Source organism: Trachurus trachurus, assembly GCF_905171665.1.
Source record: "Trachurus trachurus genome assembly, chromosome: 21".
Classification (NCBI taxonomy): domain Eukaryota; kingdom Metazoa; phylum Chordata; class Actinopteri; order Carangiformes; family Carangidae; genus Trachurus; species Trachurus trachurus.
In genome coordinates, this window is record NC_139899.1 from 887,683 (window position 1) to 906,048 (window position 18,366).

General features: G+C 41.6%; 1 protein-coding gene across 1 annotated transcript in view; it reads left to right on the plus strand.

Annotated features, from left to right (window-relative positions):
• Positions 1-3,010: 3,010 nt before the first annotated feature.
• slc4a3 (solute carrier family 4 member 3) overlaps positions 3,011-18,366 on the plus strand; it is a gene marked incomplete at its 3' end in the record, with an annotated part of 56,462 nt that continues 41,106 nt past the window's right edge. The window contains exon 1 of the mRNA XM_083996899.1: positions 3,011-3,224. Coding sequence (XP_083853025.1) covers positions 3,171-3,224 — 54 coding nt within the window. The 5' untranslated portion in view covers positions 3,011-3,170. The remainder of the gene's footprint in view (positions 3,225-18,366) is intronic.

Consider the following 18,366-nt stretch of genomic DNA (forward strand, 5'->3'; position numbering starts at 1 on the left):
TGTTCACATGGCTGACAGCTGTTTTCCTGCACGTTATAACCAAAGTAATCAGCAGCATCTATTTTGGCATCATCAGGATAATTAAGTGGACCTAAGGTGGCTTCTCTAGTTTGTTTACATGCAGATGAGCTTCACTGGATTTCAAATTAGACTGAGAATTAAGAAGAGTGTGATAATGCCTGTAGCTGGGTGTGTTACTGGAAAAGAATACAAAGTAAAGACATAGAATGTGATTAGAGTCAAATAATCATGATTTAATATTATAATATTATATATATAATCTTGATCAATTAAAAATAATACATTATTTACATAAAGAGGCTTGGCTACATTGTCTTTGCTGTTTAGAGCTGTTTGAATCCAGTGAGATGACACTGTTAATATCAGTCTTAATAAACGGTAAATGTGAAGCTGTAGCCAGCAGCCAGTGAGCTCAGACCGGACACAGGAGGAAGCAGCCAGTCTGGCTCAGTCCAAAGGCGACATAATCTGTAAAGCAGAACCTGTAACATCTCTTATGCTTCATTCGTTTAATCCGTACAAAAAAGCATTTTGTAAAAACAAGTTTGTACGAAATGTTACCAGGCAGCAGAGACTGTTGAAGACATCAGTGACTCAGTCAGTCAGTTAAACCAGACTTTAGACAGACTTTGTCCTTCCCAGTCCCTAATATAAAGTCTGCAATGTTGTGTGCAGTGACTGTGCTGATGTTCGAGTAGAGCTGGTCATTGTCCGCAGAATTCAAGGTCTGTGTTGTGTGAGTGAGGCATCTCACCGTAGAATTGTGTGATCTGGAGATTCAGTGTTTCAAACACATCTCACACATGTTTTTGTGACATAAATATATAGCTGCCTCTGTCTTGGCTGAATCCAAATATGATATAGGACGGAGAAAAAAAGTAAATATATTATTTTACTCATTTTAACATCTGCATATGGAGACAGTGACACGATGAATCAGAAATTAATTTATAAATCCAGTAGTCTAGCAACCTGCAAACTCTATAGATGTATGTAGCTGGTGGAAGCAGCCAGAGTGAACACACGTGTGTTTCTCTGCACAAGGCAGTGTGTTCCCAGCATGTCCATGACATTTCTACCCTGCCTCCTGCACGCTCTGCCCAGCGGCCACCCCTCACTGAAAGCACGCTCAGTATTTCCACAAAGTGTGAACAGATCTCTTGTTGTGTGGTTCATGTGTGAAAGAGAAACTCTCAACAATGTCCCGACCTGAGTCTCAAGACCTTTTTTGTAAACATTGTCTGGCACAAAATTGCATAATTATTGCCTTAAAGGAGCATTCCGGTCATTTTTGACCCCTAAATCGTTTTCCTGATGGTCACTCAGTGTTGGGGGGAGCAATAAAAACGCGACTAAAATTGATGCAGGCAAACCGGAGTTACCATGGCTAGACGGCGCTAGGGATAGCGACAACGCTAACCTAATAGATACCAAATATCTATGGTACATGACTGGAATCCTTACGAGGCACCACTGAACTCATATAGTGTACAGTATAAACAGTATAAACTTTGTGTTTTTGCATGTAGTCACTCACCTCAGACAGCCTGAAACATCCTGGAAAGACATTACTATCCAATCACAGAGCGCCTGCTCTCCCCGCTACAGAAACAAACACTTTTACCTTGTTGTGATGATTTCTTTACTAAAATAAACGGTCGGAGATATTTTGGACATTACCACTGCACTGCACTGCTTTATTTTTGTAAAGAAATCATCACAACAATGAAAAAGTGTTAGTTTCTGTGGTGGGGAGAGCAGGCGCTCTGTGATCGAATAGTAATGTCTTTCCAGGATGTTCCAGAGTTCGGCTCTCGAGGTGAGTGGCTACATGCAAAAACACAAAGTTTATACTGTTTATACTGTACACTATATGAGTTCAGTGGTGTGTCATAAGGATTCCAGTCATGTACCAGAGATATTTGATTGTTTTTTGAGTGTTTGTTGTGGTTGAAAGAATTGCCCCCATACTTTAGAGTTGTCGCTATCGCTAGCGCCGTCTAGCCATGCTGTAACTCTGGTTTGCCTGCATCAATTTTAGTGGCGTTTTTTGCTTCACCAACACTGGGTGACCATCAGGACAACGATTTAGGGGTCAAATTCGGAATCGGAATTCTCCTTTAACACTTTTTTTATGGAATAGCTAAACAAACAAGATTACCGTATTAGGATTGTTATTATCTTATTATTGAGCTGTATTTTGCCTTTGTAAGGAGTGCTGCCCTTGTCTTGAGACATGGAAGTGATAACAACCGTCTTAATGTAGCTACAAGGCGTGTGCATTTTCCAAAATGTCAAATGGCTTTTGTCGTGTTGTGTTGTGTTAATATGTGTTTACTGTAGATACCAGAAGTCAAAAGTGCTAAGAAGAATAAACAGAGCAGAGGTGACACAGGCGCAACCACAACATCTTTCACCTCGAGTCCTCTCTCTTCGGTGTGGATTTACTAACACAAAACAAAACAAAAAAAAGCACAAACATCATCTTGTGGGTGGAAGCAGCAAAGAAATACCCTGATGTATTACAGTGAATTCTCTAATCCAGTCACATACTGTGCAATATATTTGCATAAACGTAACGCACTAATTCACAGTTCATTTCAACAACCACTCTCTTCCTTTCGAGAAAAAATAAATTGAAATATATTTAATTTATTACAAACTGCGTGTGGGTAGGTGCATATTTTTTTAACACAGACTGATCATTTATGGTGTGTAGAATATGTTGAATGTGTTTTGCTGCTGCCCATGACGTTGCTTTTCTCGTCTGTTGTCCTGCAGGTTATGCCACCCCGAAGGCTTCCTGGATCCCCAGCCGTGAAAGAAAAAGGCTGAGCTCCAACCCCACCCCACCCACCTCCCCTCACCCTCAGGCTCCTGCTGCTTCGCACCTCATCTTTCCATCCTTCCCTCTTCTGGTTATTCCTCTCTCCCAACATCACTGGCCCCTCCTGATTCCCATATACCTACAGCTGACCCCTGCTGCCAACATCATCGTCCAGTCACATCCACCTCCCCACCCCGCCTCATCACCAGCAGCATACCTGCTCTCTCCTGCTTGTGTTCTAGCCACACACTAAGACTCATATAAAGAAATCTGACCCTGTTCAGAGATCTGCTGTTTACCTACTGGCTGCACGCCAGGCCCCATGGCTACAGGAGGCCATGCCCCTGAGACAGATGTGTTGATCAACCCACAACAGGTAGGGATTATTGTGTGGTCTTTCTTACATTTTGTTGTTCTTTCTTTATTACTTAAAGCAGAAGTAAGCGGAATGTTTGTGTTAATATAAGTCTTAAATAGTTATATATTCCGACAGCCATCATTTATATAGAGTGTTTGGTTTGAAACACGGGTCTGTCAGTCACTCTGCTCTGCTCTGAGCCGAGGAGAAAACTTTCCTTGTATCCTACAACCTTTATCCAATGAGGAGAGAGAACGGCATAAAGGGGCGGTCCTCTCTGTGTGTGCAGCCAAGGGATGCGCGTGTGGTGACGTAGGGACGAGGGCGGGGACGGCTAACTCCATCGGCTGACAAGAAGTTAGCCAAAACCACCGCTTACTTCTGCTTTAAAGGGACATTGTGTAACTTCTCCTGTTATCTATTCATGAAAATCAATTATTTCGTTCAAAAGTCTTTCAAAGGAGGTTAAATCGAAAGCAACTGGACTTAGTTATTTGTCTAGGAAGACGTTTCACCTCTCATCCAAGAGGCTTCATCAGTTCATGTACGCAACTGACCAGGCTGGGACTGGTCCAACTATCTGGTGTGGAGACTCACTATTTAACCTCTTGTGTGGGCGTTCACAAGGGTGATGATGTCACTGGTTCCCTTTTGTGCTCCAAGTGCCAACGACAGTCGTTTAAATGACTGTCTTTGATGGAAAGTTGGTTTCGACTTTGTTAGTGCCTTATGTTGTTATAACGACAGTCGTTGGAGTCACTTGCCACTTGTGAACAGTTGTTGTTCTTTGAGGCTAGATTGTTGAATCTCCTGGGAAGGGATGAAAGGGCAGCATTGTAAATTGGAGATAGGTGGTGTCTGAGGCCACCTCCCCTGTTGAGGGATGGTTTCTCTACTTTTACATAGATGGCTTCTTTAACTCCTCTTTCAAACCATCTGTCCTCTCTGTCTAGGATTTGAACATTGCTGTCCTAAAAAAAAAAGTCTGTTTTTCATTAATCAGTAATCACCCCATCAACAAAGTGAAGTGTTCCTTTCAGCTCTGAATGAGCTGTTCATATCATTCATATCTCCATGGAGCGGGTAAGCTCGGTGCTGGCTGCCATGTGGTGTCTCCATGTTTTTACCTTCAGTGGCAGTGTGACTGTAGGAAACCACGGAAACTCAGCGGAGACACCGGAGCTGTCGGCTCAGGTGGAGGTGGCGTCTGTGAAAAGTCACCGTGGTAACGCAGTGAGGAGGAATGGAGCGTTACACTGATGCTGCATTCACCTGCAGTCGGGCAGACGGCCGTCGCTAACAAACCAGATGTCATTTTAGTCACAGAAGTCCAGAGAAAGCCGGTAAAACGTGGGTCAGGTAAACAATACGACATCGCCATGACAACATATTGTCACATGTATTGTTTTGCCTCGTGCTGACGGACCACTTGTTTACATAGAGGCTTGTTTATGCCGTTACGTGCAGCGACAGCCGTCTGCCCAATTTCACGTGAATGCAGCATGAAAAATACCATTGAGTTGCTATACAACCACAACGCTAGATGGGAGTAATTAATGTACCTTTAATGTTAAAATCTTTTCCTGACAGTTATGGTGACTATTATGGCCACTGCTTCATCCCAGCTAAGGTTTTTAATCTCAACCATTAGCTCAATCAAAGGTTAGACCTGCATGGGGGGATTGTCTTGTGTTTGGCTCTGCAGCCTTCTCTGGAGGGTGGCTATCCAACACCGTGTGCTGAATGGCCTCTTTGACAAAGGCAATGGCTTCCACTCAGTCTGCCTTGACCTCATTAGACCTGAGAGCTCTCAGAAGCAGCCCAGTGATTAAGAACAGTGGTGGAATCCCTCTGCCAAGTTAGGCAACACACACACACACACACACACACACACACACACACACACACACACACACACACACACACACACACACACACACACACACACACACACACACACACACACACACACACACACACACACACACTTAAAGCTGTTTTCTATGTGTTCTTTGGAAGAATTTCATATATTGACATATAGGTCTAGCTAATTCAAAAACAGTTTGGAGCATGCTGCTTATACTGTAGCTGTATTATATTTGTGTATGATATTGTTTGATTCAATATTATTTTTTCCATTGATATATTCTCTATTGAGGCCTTCTGGATTTACTTGTGTATTCAAATCTACAAGATCTTTTGAGTCTTTTGTATTTGAAAATATTCTTTGTAACACTCTCTGCAGGACATCATACAGTCTCATGATGGGGCAATCAAGAAAGGTAGAGTTGTTTGAAGCAGCACAGTGGTGTATGACCTGTGCACAAACCAAAGATATTGGTCTGAAATTGTTGTAAGAATAGAAAAGGCTATGCTGTCTTGGCAACTGCAGCAAGCAAGTCGTACTTGTATGACATCTGGACTGGATTCAAACAGCAAGTTGATTGGTAACATTAATACAAAAGATATTAGGATGCAATACACACTGTACGCGGTGCTAGTTTGCATTGTGGGTCATGGGTTTGGGAAGTGAAGGAGGCGTAAGTGTTCAAGGATGGGAACATAGATATGTAAGCAGGGGCTGCAGAGAAATCGAGGAGATTTGACCAAACAGGAAAAATAAGCTGAAAAAAAAAAAGTTTGAAAACAGAGATTTCTGGACAACAAAGGTGTAACACATGCTACTGTCAGCTTGTACGATGCATTCACGCTCAGTGAAGCAGTAAAACAGTCTTTTAGCACTACAGTAGGTCTTTTATGGTATGGACATTAATGCTGGCAGCGTGTCTTGTAGATTAGAATTGATAAATGAAGTGAGAAAACAAGTCCTCAAATGCGTGTTTGACAGACAGCTATGAAATGCATCTTTGATCCGGTGTGGACTTGTGGTTCTCAGCTGCAAATTCTCTGACACTCATTTCCCAATTTTCACACCAATCAGCTGCCAAGCCATCTGTTTATCATGGGCCAGTGAACAATGCCGTGGATCAGGTTACATGCTGTACTGTAGCCTGCATTTTTCCAAACTGTGCTTTCCTTCAGCTGGAGCTGTGGTTTCATTTCAAAAGGAAGCATTAGACTGTAACAGCTTTTTTTTTTTTTTTTTTTTGTTAACCCTCAGGCAAATGCTGCCCTTTGAAACAGCTTGTGCACCATAAATGTCAGAAACAAAAGATGTGTTTCAGCTCTTTCCAATGGCTTTTCTTTTATTATTATTATTGTTGCAATACGGTACAAAAAATTGATGGAAGTGAGCAGTGCCTTTGAGGATTATCTTCAAAGGGACATTTACTGACAATAGGCAATGCACTTTGTTGATGTAGCAAAACGCTAAAAGCTAACCTCCATTCACTCCAAGGTCAACATGGTCAACAACTATGCTAGTGGTGAACAGAACAAATGCCCAGTTCACACTTGATCATGTGACCCAGGTGAGCTTCATTGTGGCCCTGGACACTCTGTCAACTCTCTCCACGTGGCCACACATGGTCAGAGTAATCACATCTGTACTCAGAGCTGACCATTTGTGATGTGATTGATGTTGAACAGGGTCAAGCACAGGGATATGGGTATCGTCTGGATTTTATCGATATACTGCTTATTGATACCAGAGTTCCAGACTGCCCCTAAATGGCGGCATGTTGCCCCTAAAATTTGAGACAAGGACATTTTTCATCTACTTGTGCATGTGCAATCTTTGGCTTTTCATTTGTTTGTTTGTTTTTTTCACTGGTGAAACTTTCATTACCAATGTGTGTTAGGATCATAAATGAAAAGGAAATGTGAGTATTTACTTTGCAAGTCAATTTATGGTGTGCACCCCTACATTTTATGCTTGTGTTCCTAAAATTTTAAAGCCCCAGTGTTTAACTTATTTGGCTTTTTATTAGCAAAAATAAAATATTGCTTTCATAAATACGTATTTCACTGAAGTCGAATCACATCCGCATACAAATTAAAGCTTTCTCGTACCATAGAATGAGATGTTACAAGTCGTTACAAATACATAAGTGGGCGATGCATCGAACCTTGGCTGCCAGAAGCTAGATGGGGGTAATTCCTACATATTATACCTTTATGTTAGGGGTCACTGCTCCTGGTAAAAAAAAAAAAAAAAAGTTAGTCTGGAGCCCTGGATACCGATACTTATTGATCATTTTATTGATGTTGCATGCTCATTGCATTTTCATTTAATTTTGTTACGTGGGCCCTCAAACCCATGATTCTCTCTGATGCAAAGTGTGGGGTGCGCCCATTGGTGGGGAATAGAGACAGGGTGCTACAAGCTGGTATAGACCACTGTGGACAGGTGTGGTCGCATTAATTATTCAAATGTTTCCATTTTGTGGTCACCATCCTTACTAGACTTTGTTTTCATGTAACATTTATTTGAGAGCGAGGGAGAGTGAGCAAGAGAGACACTGGACGCGTCCCCGATTTTGGCACGTTTCAAAAAACTGAAATGAAGAGAATAGACATACATACAGACTATGTCCAAGAGACTTTGGCCTGTCCTCACGATATGCACAAGGGCGGAATGGACAGTGTCTCAGGTTTAACGATGAGGAAACTGTCACTGTCAGCAGGTCTGCTCGATGCAAACACTTCACAAACTTTATTGTGTAAGAACAGACTAGATATGGATTTTGTAAACAGTGACATGTTGGATATAAACATTAAGCACCATATACTCACTCTTGTTTATAATGATTATGGAATTATAACGTAACCTAATACATATCTGTAATCAACATTACATAAATACCAAAAGCAGCACCGTTCGTCCAGGAGCTTATTGATATTTCAGTACCGACCAGTCAGGAACCGGTACCAATTTAATACCGGTTCTCGATACCCATCCCTAGTCAAACGTGTGCGTCAGAGTTCACCCAAGTTCAAATGAACACAGACTTACTTCACCCCTTCACGTGAATCCACTAATTGCAGAGATTTAATTAAAATGATTTTAGCCACAGTGTGAGTGTTGCTGTTTAAAAACGCCGGTGCGACCAGGTCTTATGCCCCTGCAAAGACTAATAGGGATATAATTTCCTTACACAAAGACATGATGATTATCTGGAATGAAAAGTGCAATGAAATGTGTTTAATGCCGAATTGTTCCCTCCGGTGTCTCAAAACAGGCATCGCACGTGGGTCTGTGGAAAATGCTCATGTCCTGCATAGCACTGAGCTGTCTTGCTGTTATTCAAGTGAAACAGATTAGCCTGTGTTTTCAGAGGAAAAAAGGCTCTGCCAGCTAAGTAGGTGATGTGTCATTATGCGCTGTAGGGACCGTGTCATCCACTGTGTGCATTGCATATTGTGACACTGGATTGAAGGAAATAATAGGCTGAATGCTCGGCTACATAAGTGGACCCTTCAATTTCCTACCCTCAATTACTGTGCACTCTGTACTTAAAATACACACATACACAAACGCAGCATCCATAGACAAGGCAGGAAAACGTCTTTGCACCATTACCTCCTATAGCCTAACGATGCTGCACTCAGCTATGACATGAGAGTTAAATATGATGATTTATTGCCTGGTTTAATGTGGTTTGGTCATGTGAGGATGCCTGAGTATGGATATTATTTTGGTCACTGAATGTGAGTTTTAAGATTAAGATTATTATTATTTTTTATTTAAAACAAGACAAGATCTTGCTTAAATATTCATTATAAAATGCAGTGGTCAGTAGACCACAATGCACTGGGGATTCTGTGAGGTTTGCTGACCAGTAGCAACATGGAGCATGAGGAATCATCATTTTTGTAGCAGGTTTTCATGCAGCTTCCATGTTGTCAAATGGGCAAAGATGTTTCTGAATTGGCTGTTTTTTTTTTGTTATTGTTGTTATTGTTGTTTTTGTTTTTGCAGCAGTTATTTCCCAGTGCTGTTCTCACAAAGATCTTTTCTTCATTTGCTCATTATTGCCATCAAGCTTTTGTTTCCACCAATTGACAACAAATTCACTGGAAATACTCAAAGAAAAGGAAGGGGAACAAAAGTCGGTCATGCGCAACGCTTTTTAGTGTCCCCAGGAAACATTTATGTTCTATTGTGAGTATTTGCAGCACATGTTGGTCAATTGATGAAGCTGTTTTCTCATTGTTTTGTGTGCGTGTTTGCTCCTCTTGACTTTGGAAGTTGCAGGTTGAGCTCTCCGCGCCAGTCGCTGCATTATACCCTGGATTTTGTTGACCACCATCATGAACCCTAGAACCCCCACCCCTGAGGGGCGCATGGCATCTGTCCGACGTCCTATTTCTCAGACTTCCCATTTCTCTGACCATACATTTCTATATTTTTGCATTGATAAGTCCGACCTCCCATTTCTCCGACTTAAGTAACCCAACCCTAACCATAACCCTCTAATAAATTAATTATTTAGAATTAATGGGTAGTCGGAGAAATGGGCGGTTGGACTGATATATTCTCCCCTGAGTCCATATCCACCCAGACATTTTGCTGTATGTCATTCTTTCTCTTTTCCTGCCTTTAGTTTTTTTTTAAAACATCAGCAAATGGCCAACAGAATATATATATAAAACATTTAAATTAATGGAGACTTAGTCAGTTTCAGACATATTAACAACTCAACAGCTAAAACAGGTAGAAAACAATACAGGAACACATTAGAAAATACTATATGTGGCCATTATGAAGTTTCATTTGACTTTACTCACAACTAAAAGCTTTGCCATCTAATTCTTCCTTGCCTGTGCTGTTGGTTGATGTTGGTAGTGCAAAGGAGGGAATAAAAAATTGTGCATGCACAATAGATAATGATCGGTCCATGTTGAAGAAAATCTTGCTTATGACTTACATTTAAAAGAGAATCACAGCCAGAGAAAAGGTAAACAATTTGGAAATAACTGCTCATAAATATTAGTTTACCAGTGAATAGCAAAGCAAAACACTGATGCTGATATTTATGTTGGTTGTGGTTTGTTTGCCTGGGAAAAGTGCCAGCTCCTTCAATCACACAGACCAGGATGAAGGGAGAGTGGGAAGCAGTTTTAAACACTGCCGAATAAAAAGAAGCAGGAAGCAGCAGGAAGCAGTGTACTCTGCAGAGGCAAATAAACTGATTGCATTTTTTTGTTTTTAATTTAGCCTGAATTTTAATAAGTAAACTGATCAGTAAATAATGTGCTCACATGTGGGCTGGGTTACAGAGGCCTGGTAGATGTCCGCAGCTGCAGGAAGCTCTGTCCTAATTATGTTTTGGGCCATGATGACCCTCTGCACACACAGCATACAGTGCAATGCTGTGGTGCAGTATGCTAGGATAGTTTCCAACGGGGGCCAGTACAAGGTCAGCATACAGAAGGAATCAGCACAAATCCTTGTGGAGCATCGGCATTCAGATTGAAGGTGGAGGATGAAGGCAATGTTTTTCTGAGGGTGGGTCCAGGGTCCGGTTGCAGTTGTGGTCAAGTCCAACACAAATCTGTTGGGAATGGTAGGATGGAAGGCCAGTCCAAAGTCTGACACAAGCAGGATGATATACGAGTCTTTCGAGACGATCAGTGGTGTTACGGATAGAGAGGCTGCTCACATCCCGGGCTCTAATTTGGTAGACTAGGTGCAGGCGAGGCGCATCTGCCCTGCGCCTCGCCTTCGCTTCGCCAACGGGGAGTGGCCAGGAGCAGATTGCGATTTTGCTTCGAGACGCAGCGGAGCGCATCCCGCCTACTTCCCTCCCACCGGCGCAAATGGCATAGAGGGTGGAGAGAAGGCGTGGAGTGGGTTTGACACAGCCGAGTCAGATCTTCACCAATCAAATGAGCTCCTCTCCTCACCTTTAAATCCGCCGCGCGCGCAAGGCGGACGTTTGATTTCACCGTGGAAGAGAAGATTTGAATCAGCACCTATACAGCATACACATTCAGCACATCTACAGTATATCGATTGTCCCGTCACACTGATGACAGATCAAAGGCTGCACAGATGAAAGATGAGGATGGATTACTGCTGTGTTGACACTACACGATTATCTGCTATTTATGTATTTACTTATTGATTTATTGAGCCGCATCGTCACGCGACCATAACAAATAAAACTGAAAACAAATAAACTATCATTTCTCACAGCAAACCACAATCAGCCTGGCATAGTGCTCATAGTGAGCAGATATTAACATCTCCCCTCTCAGGTAAATTCTAAAGAAAAAAGAAAAAGAGAGACGCTCCGCGATGCATCCATTACGCACAGCTGTTTGTGCACACGTGTTTAAATATAGGTTACTAAATATGAGTGTCTTTATTAATGGAAAAGGGGTGTGTGTGTTTTGTTTTTTGTTTTTTTTTACTGGGCAACAGCTCTCAATCTGTCAGAGCAAGTGAGACGGGAGGAAACTGATGTTCTGGTCCGGTCCAAGCTGGCAGTGTCCGGTCACGCGAACAGACCTCACGGGCTGATGGTGCAAAAGTAGTCTGGGAGGGAGGAGGTTATGATGTTTGCTCTGACAGATTGAGAGCTGTTGCCCAGTAAAAAAAAACAAAAAACAAAACACACACAGCCCTTTTCCATTAATAAAGACACTCATATTTAGTAACCTATATTTAAACAAGTGTGCACAGATCACAACATAACAAACAGCTGGGCGTAACGAGGCATCGCGGAGCGTCTCTCTTTTTCTTTTTTCTTTAGAATTTACCTGAGATGGAGATGTTAATATCTGCTCACTATGGTGCCGAGGCTGATTGTGGTTTGCTGTGAGAGATGATAGTTTATTTGTTTTCAGTTGTATTTGTTATGGTCGCGTGACGATGCGGCGCTGGCCCCTAATAAATCAATAAGTAAATCAATAAATAAATAAATAGCTGATCATCTGCAACGGCACAGTGTGTAGTGTCAACACCTGCTCTTGGGACATCCAAGGCTGTCTCAGTCCCTCCCTGGTTTCATCTGTGTTAATTCAGTCAGGCTGAGTTTCCATTACGCAAGCCTTTGATGGTCATCAGTGTGACGGGACAATCTATATAGATATAGGTGTATGTGCTGATTCAGATACAATAAATAGGGGTTATTGTGATGATGATGATGATGATTATTATTATTATTATTATTATTATTAATTGCATTTAAATGTGCCTGGAAGTGTGGAAATCTGCCTGTGGGGTCTTGGTGACGTGTCTGCACTGCGCGCTGGGCAGTCAAAATACCAGTCCGCTGGCTGCGCTTCGCCTTGCGCTGACATTAGACCAGGTTGGAGCTGGCGAGCTTTCGGCGCACTCTCCGCGCGGTCTATCGGCAACAAATTGTCACTGCGCCACGGCGAATCTGTCGACACCTCCCCCTGCTGCGCGACCACTCCCATCTCAGCGCACAGCAGTCCACCAATTTACCGAATCCGCTGCGCACCTTGTTGCACTGGAGGAAAATGCCACTGCGCCAGCTGCGTCAGGGCTCGCTTCGCTGCGCCCCCGTGAGTTGCGCCAAGAAATTAGGGCCCCCCGTGTTGATTTTAAGCTGATGCTGGTCCAAAAGAGCAGGGATGGTGCGTTTGGGGCCTAAATCAACCTCACAAGGGATTTAGCTTTTTTCTTTTGCTTGGGAATGGGCTTGATGTCACAACTTGACACGAGGCACATTTGGACCAAAGCAGAGGCCAATGAGAGGTCAAAAACAGTGTGAAGACCTGCGCAAACTGCTGAAGTCTTCACCAGCATTTATTCATGGCACACTTCCTGGAACACCATTGGGTGCAGCTGCTTTCCTTGCAGCAATCTTCTCACTTTATAAGTGCCCCTTAGACATGAGGACACAAGGAGCTTTCCAAGAAATGTGGCCATTTACAGCGAGACTGTCCTTCATTCTAACAGCCATGATACCAATCCACATGCATTAGGAATCATTTATGTTTCTTTTAAGATTAGTTTATAGTAGCAACACTATAACTCATAATATTATTACCGCTGTAGGTAGCACCTCTGAACCTCAAAAGGGGATTCAAAATTTGGGAAATTGGCCCATAATCCCTATAGTTGTAGGAGTAGGTTTGTTACCTTTAATTGTCGGTGCAAGCTATTTTCAGAACAGCGGGGCAGAACCACGAGCTGCTCAGAGCTACGCTACGGAGGCTAATGGAATTTCTTGGTTTCCCTCATCAAACTCATCAAATACACAATCCAACAACTCCAAAACGCTCTGGTGGACAAGTTGTGACCTGCACATTCACCACGCTATGAGATAATAGCAGAACGTTACGAGGCACAGTTGTTTTTCGAGACAAATGCAGAGACTGCTTGCTGGAAAACCAATGGGAACACGCATCAGCGATTTTTCATGAATTTACCTCGAAAACAACTCTGCCGTTCTAAAAATAGCTTGCACCAATAATCAAAGGTAACAAACCTACTCCTAAAACCATAGGGATTATGGCAATGGGCCAATTTGCCAACAATATTGAACTATCCCTTTAACAGATTCATAACCGTTTCATTGAGTTGGGGTTTCTTGGAGGGCAACAGACACATTTCCTGAACAGAGGTGCCACTTGAGGTGAACTGTGACAGAGTTGCTTTCAGCATGAAGTCCTGTCCAGTTAGTGCTGTCAAAGCAGATATGGCTGCCTCAGGACAGACTCTGCCTGCTCTGCTAGTTGCTTTACCCACCACATAAAGGTGGTCAGACTGGCCTAGATAAGGACACAACACAGCCTTCAGGATGGAGGTTATGTAACTGCATAGTGGAGTGAAGTGGAGTGGAGTGTAGCTTTAGTGCTACAGTATAACCTGACTAAGCATGTGGTGGTTGTAAACCACCAGGCTCTGCACCTAGCAATGATATGTTCAAGGTCAGGTGTGTTGAGTCTGTACATAATTGTTGTTGTGTCAGTGGATCAAATCTGTGTGTGTATTGAGCAGCCGGCTCTATTCCACAGCAGTATCTGTGACATATCAGGATCCAACTGGTTTTTTCTATGTCTTGCTAGCTACAATGTTTCCTTCAGGCTTAGCTCCTCCATCTTGTTTGGAAGGCTCTAACCTTTAATATCTGCTAATACATGCATGCTTTACACGTCTCTGCACATCCAGTTTGGTTTAAAATAAACAATCTCAATTAAATGCTCATCCTGCTGAGAAAAGAAAAAAAAAAACATAGCTGTGTTAACATTCAGATGTGATCATTTTATACCTACAAAACAAAGACAAATGAGGATAAAAACAGCAATTTATGTGCTGTAGACTTTGCTGATGCTCAGTGAGTTTCTTTGTTTCAGTGAGCATTTTTTTCCTTAGAAATTAAAACCTTCTTAAAAATCAACCAGCAGCCGTTGTAACAGTAACCCAAACCTTTATTTCTTAACCTGTCTTGACAGAAATAACTCACATCTGATCACTGATGAGAGGCTATTTGATCCTGGCAAACAAGGCAAATGCACAACGCGCACACACACACACACACACACACACACACACACACACACACACACACACACACACACACACACACACACACACACACACACACACACACACACACACACACACTCCTCCATATTAGTCAGCAGCTAATGAATATTTAATACATCTTTCTGGCTCAGCCATTAAAGGTGAAATATTCATGTTGTTGTACAAGTTGGCCAATTCATGAGAAAAGGTTAGACGGTGTGTTTTTTAACTGAAGTGGAGTTTGGCTCAGACGATCAGGAACGTTTTAATTGAAGCGTCAACCTCATAATTGATTAGAAGAGGCTAAAGCAGCTACAGAGTAGTTGAATTTTCATGCATGGGATATCATTGTGTTTGATGTAGACATTAACCCACAGTGCAAACACTCAACAGTGAACAGGCTGTGGTGAGATGAGAGCTCTTATCCGGCATTTGTTATAACTGTATAAATATTATGGGATTTCTGTCTCCCATATTTGGCAACACAGCAACATGAAAATGGATTATTTAAGTGCTATGAACACCACAGTCTGTTTTGACATGTTTATACAACATGTCAAATGATCTACTCATTTATTTAATCTAATGTTAATTATACTGACACTGCTGATTCTCATTTTCACTATCAATCACAGTATCACTATATAAGTTCAGTACTACTAATAATTCAATAAACTTAATTGATGGCCTTAAAATAGCTTAAATTCTAATACATATATATTTTTTATAATACCTTCAGCTTTGCTTTAAATATGCTTTTGTGAACTGAAACAAAACTACAAGACTGAACTAGGATGTTTTTTTTATACATTTTAAATGCATTATAAAGTAATACCTAGCTTCATAACAAATAGCCCTAATCATAACTGCAACCTAATTCTAAACCTAAACAAGCTGGCTCTACTCATGGGGACCTCAGTTTTTGTCCCTGTAGTGACTGAAGTCCCTGTGGGTATGCAAGTCCCCACTGGGATATAAAAACAAGCGTCCACATGGACACACATACACACACACACAGTACTTCTGAGTACACACAGTTCTATAGTCATGTTCACCTGACATATTCATCAAATTCAATTTGCCAGTAATTATATGATTCTCCTTCATCCACTGACCCAGGTTTTCCATTACATTCATATAAAAGTCTTATATTATACCTGTTGAAATCTGCAAAACCCTTTAATCTTGTTCCTTTGTCCAAAGTAATTTAGCCCAATAGCTTTTATTTTTAACAATAGTGGTCAGATACAGTCTAACTGGCCATATGTGTATTTCCTCTGACTAAAACTAAAAAATCTGACAAACTGAAATTGTCCTCTCAGATTCCTCAAGTCTGATAGATTTAAGGGGATGCTTCTAATAATGGCCAGCTTTTCCCAATGAGGTTACCTACACAGTGACGTTACAACTGTCTGGAGCAGGGGTTTTCAAAAAGAGAGAAGAGAATTAAACATAGCCTATTTATTATCAGTTACTATGACCAAAACAATATTTGATTCGTTAAACATAAATTGGTCTTTCCGGTAGGATTTGTTTGATTTACAAGCTTGTTTCTCAGCATATATTAATTATCATGACAACATAAAGCACTGACAAATAAACCTAAACATTGATATAGAACTCTGTAACACACTCATCACACAAGCAGCTTCATGCTCTCCCTGTGTTCTCCATCTAGGAAGCAGACAGTCTGAGGTTAAAGTTTATATCATTGCACAGGTGACACTGTGACAGGTCTCCACTGTTCATCTGGTCAGCTCCGCCGCAATGTGCATCTTTTTTTCTTTTTTTTTTTAGGAGCGGTATATTGCGGCTTTATGCGGGAGGACACGCGGTGCTACTGCTGATCCAATGTATCTATCTGAGCTTGGTCACTGTGAGAGGCACCGGGTCGCTTTGAGCTGCGTTCATATGAAGTTATACCTGACGCTGTGTAGCACCTGACGCTCTTCTTTTTCTAACCAGAATAGTTCCACAGCCGACGTACAGTAGCCTAGTGCTACATTCAGCCGAGGCAGCTGAGCTCCGCTCTCCCTGCAACACAGTCTCTCTGATCACTTGCATCGGGACCTTGGGCGTCAGTGCACAACGCGAAATGGCCCTGACCAAGCAGTTTATGACGCGTCGGGAGTGTTGCTCCCTGACACATCAGTCGAGCATATCGCAGTCTGTGTGTTACAAGATCTTGTTTTATCATATCGCAGTATAATAATTATACTGCGTATATATATATATATATATATATATATATATATATATATAATACATATAATTGCAAACTATAGACTACTGCAAAAACATTAATCATTTAGCCCTATGTGCAAGTGACATGTAACACATCTTTTGTTTGAATGTTTTCAGTTTTTCTTTTTTTCTTTTTCTCATGTCGCGCCTCACACTTTGAAAACCCCTGGTCTGGAGCATAGAGGTGCCTTAGGAGTGCTGTTCAAACCAGTTCTGAAGTTATTATACCAAGTGCAAGTAAGATTACCGTTGAAATATCTACTGTCACTGACAGGGAAGGTACATAATGAATTCAAGTCCTATCATTTCCGCAAAGAACGTGTGGTTTACGATCACACACAGAAAATGTGACATAATTCACTGTTAGAAATGAAACAGAGCTCCTCAGAGAAAAGTCACATTTCTCACCAGGGATGAAAATGGTGTAGATTGATCAATTTTAAAGACTGCAGCTGTGCTCCTTCAGAAAATGAACACTGACTTTAGTTAAGACTGAATTCCAACAAGCTCTTTTTGACTGTCTCTCTCTCAGAAAAGCTGGGAGTCCTTTACCATTGTAAAAGGTCAACACAGTTGAACTGTGAAAAGGTGAGAAGTTCCACAAAACAATATCAGAGAGGAGTGGCTTCCACAGATACAAAATAAAAAGGTTTGCATCTGCAGTTTCTGACTACTAGTTTAGCGAGGGAGCAATGATGTTACGAGTGGGTCCTTGTTTTGTCTGCATCTTGTCCTCACTTGTGTCATGCACCTGCTGTTACATGATACACAGTCCTGCCTACAGTTTGCCAGTGCTGTACTCACACAGCATCAAGAAACTGAACCGAAACTGAATGTAAAAGGAACTGCTGATTTAGGAAAATAAAAAGCAGTGGAGCTTTAAAAACAGTGAATTTAAAGAAAAGAAAAATAGCATTTACCGGTATTATAATGACAATTTCCTTTTGTATTATTTTGTATAGATTAATTTAATAATTATTGTGTTAATTAGGACTGCTAACCCTGCTCACCATACAAAACCACATAGAGCAATGTAAAAAATGTCAGAATCTTTGTTTACATTTACAAAATCAGATTATACACCATTCATGTCTCCCTCACTGTCTAACAAAGCAGGTTTGCTCCATGTTTAAGCCACTAAGCTAAATTCACTGTACTCCATTGTATGTCATTGTATTCCTATTCACATAGTGCCTCCACCACCTGGGCTGGGGGGCCCCTCCTCCTGTGCCCCTTCATCCCAACTGACTTCAAAGCTGACATGAAAGAGGATGGAGTCATTTGCCCCAATGGAGCTTGAGCAAAAGCAAAAAGCACATTTAGAAGCCTGATGAAGTATTACTCTCTCCTACATAACATCAGGACTATTATTAAATCCAGGGTCTTACTCTGATGAACAGTGCTTTCCAGAGTGAGAGAAAGGAGACGAGGATGTCAGAAGAGAGGTTGAAATTAATTTGAAAATTGATTTGGTTTCACAGCAACACAGAGAACCTTCAATAATGAGTC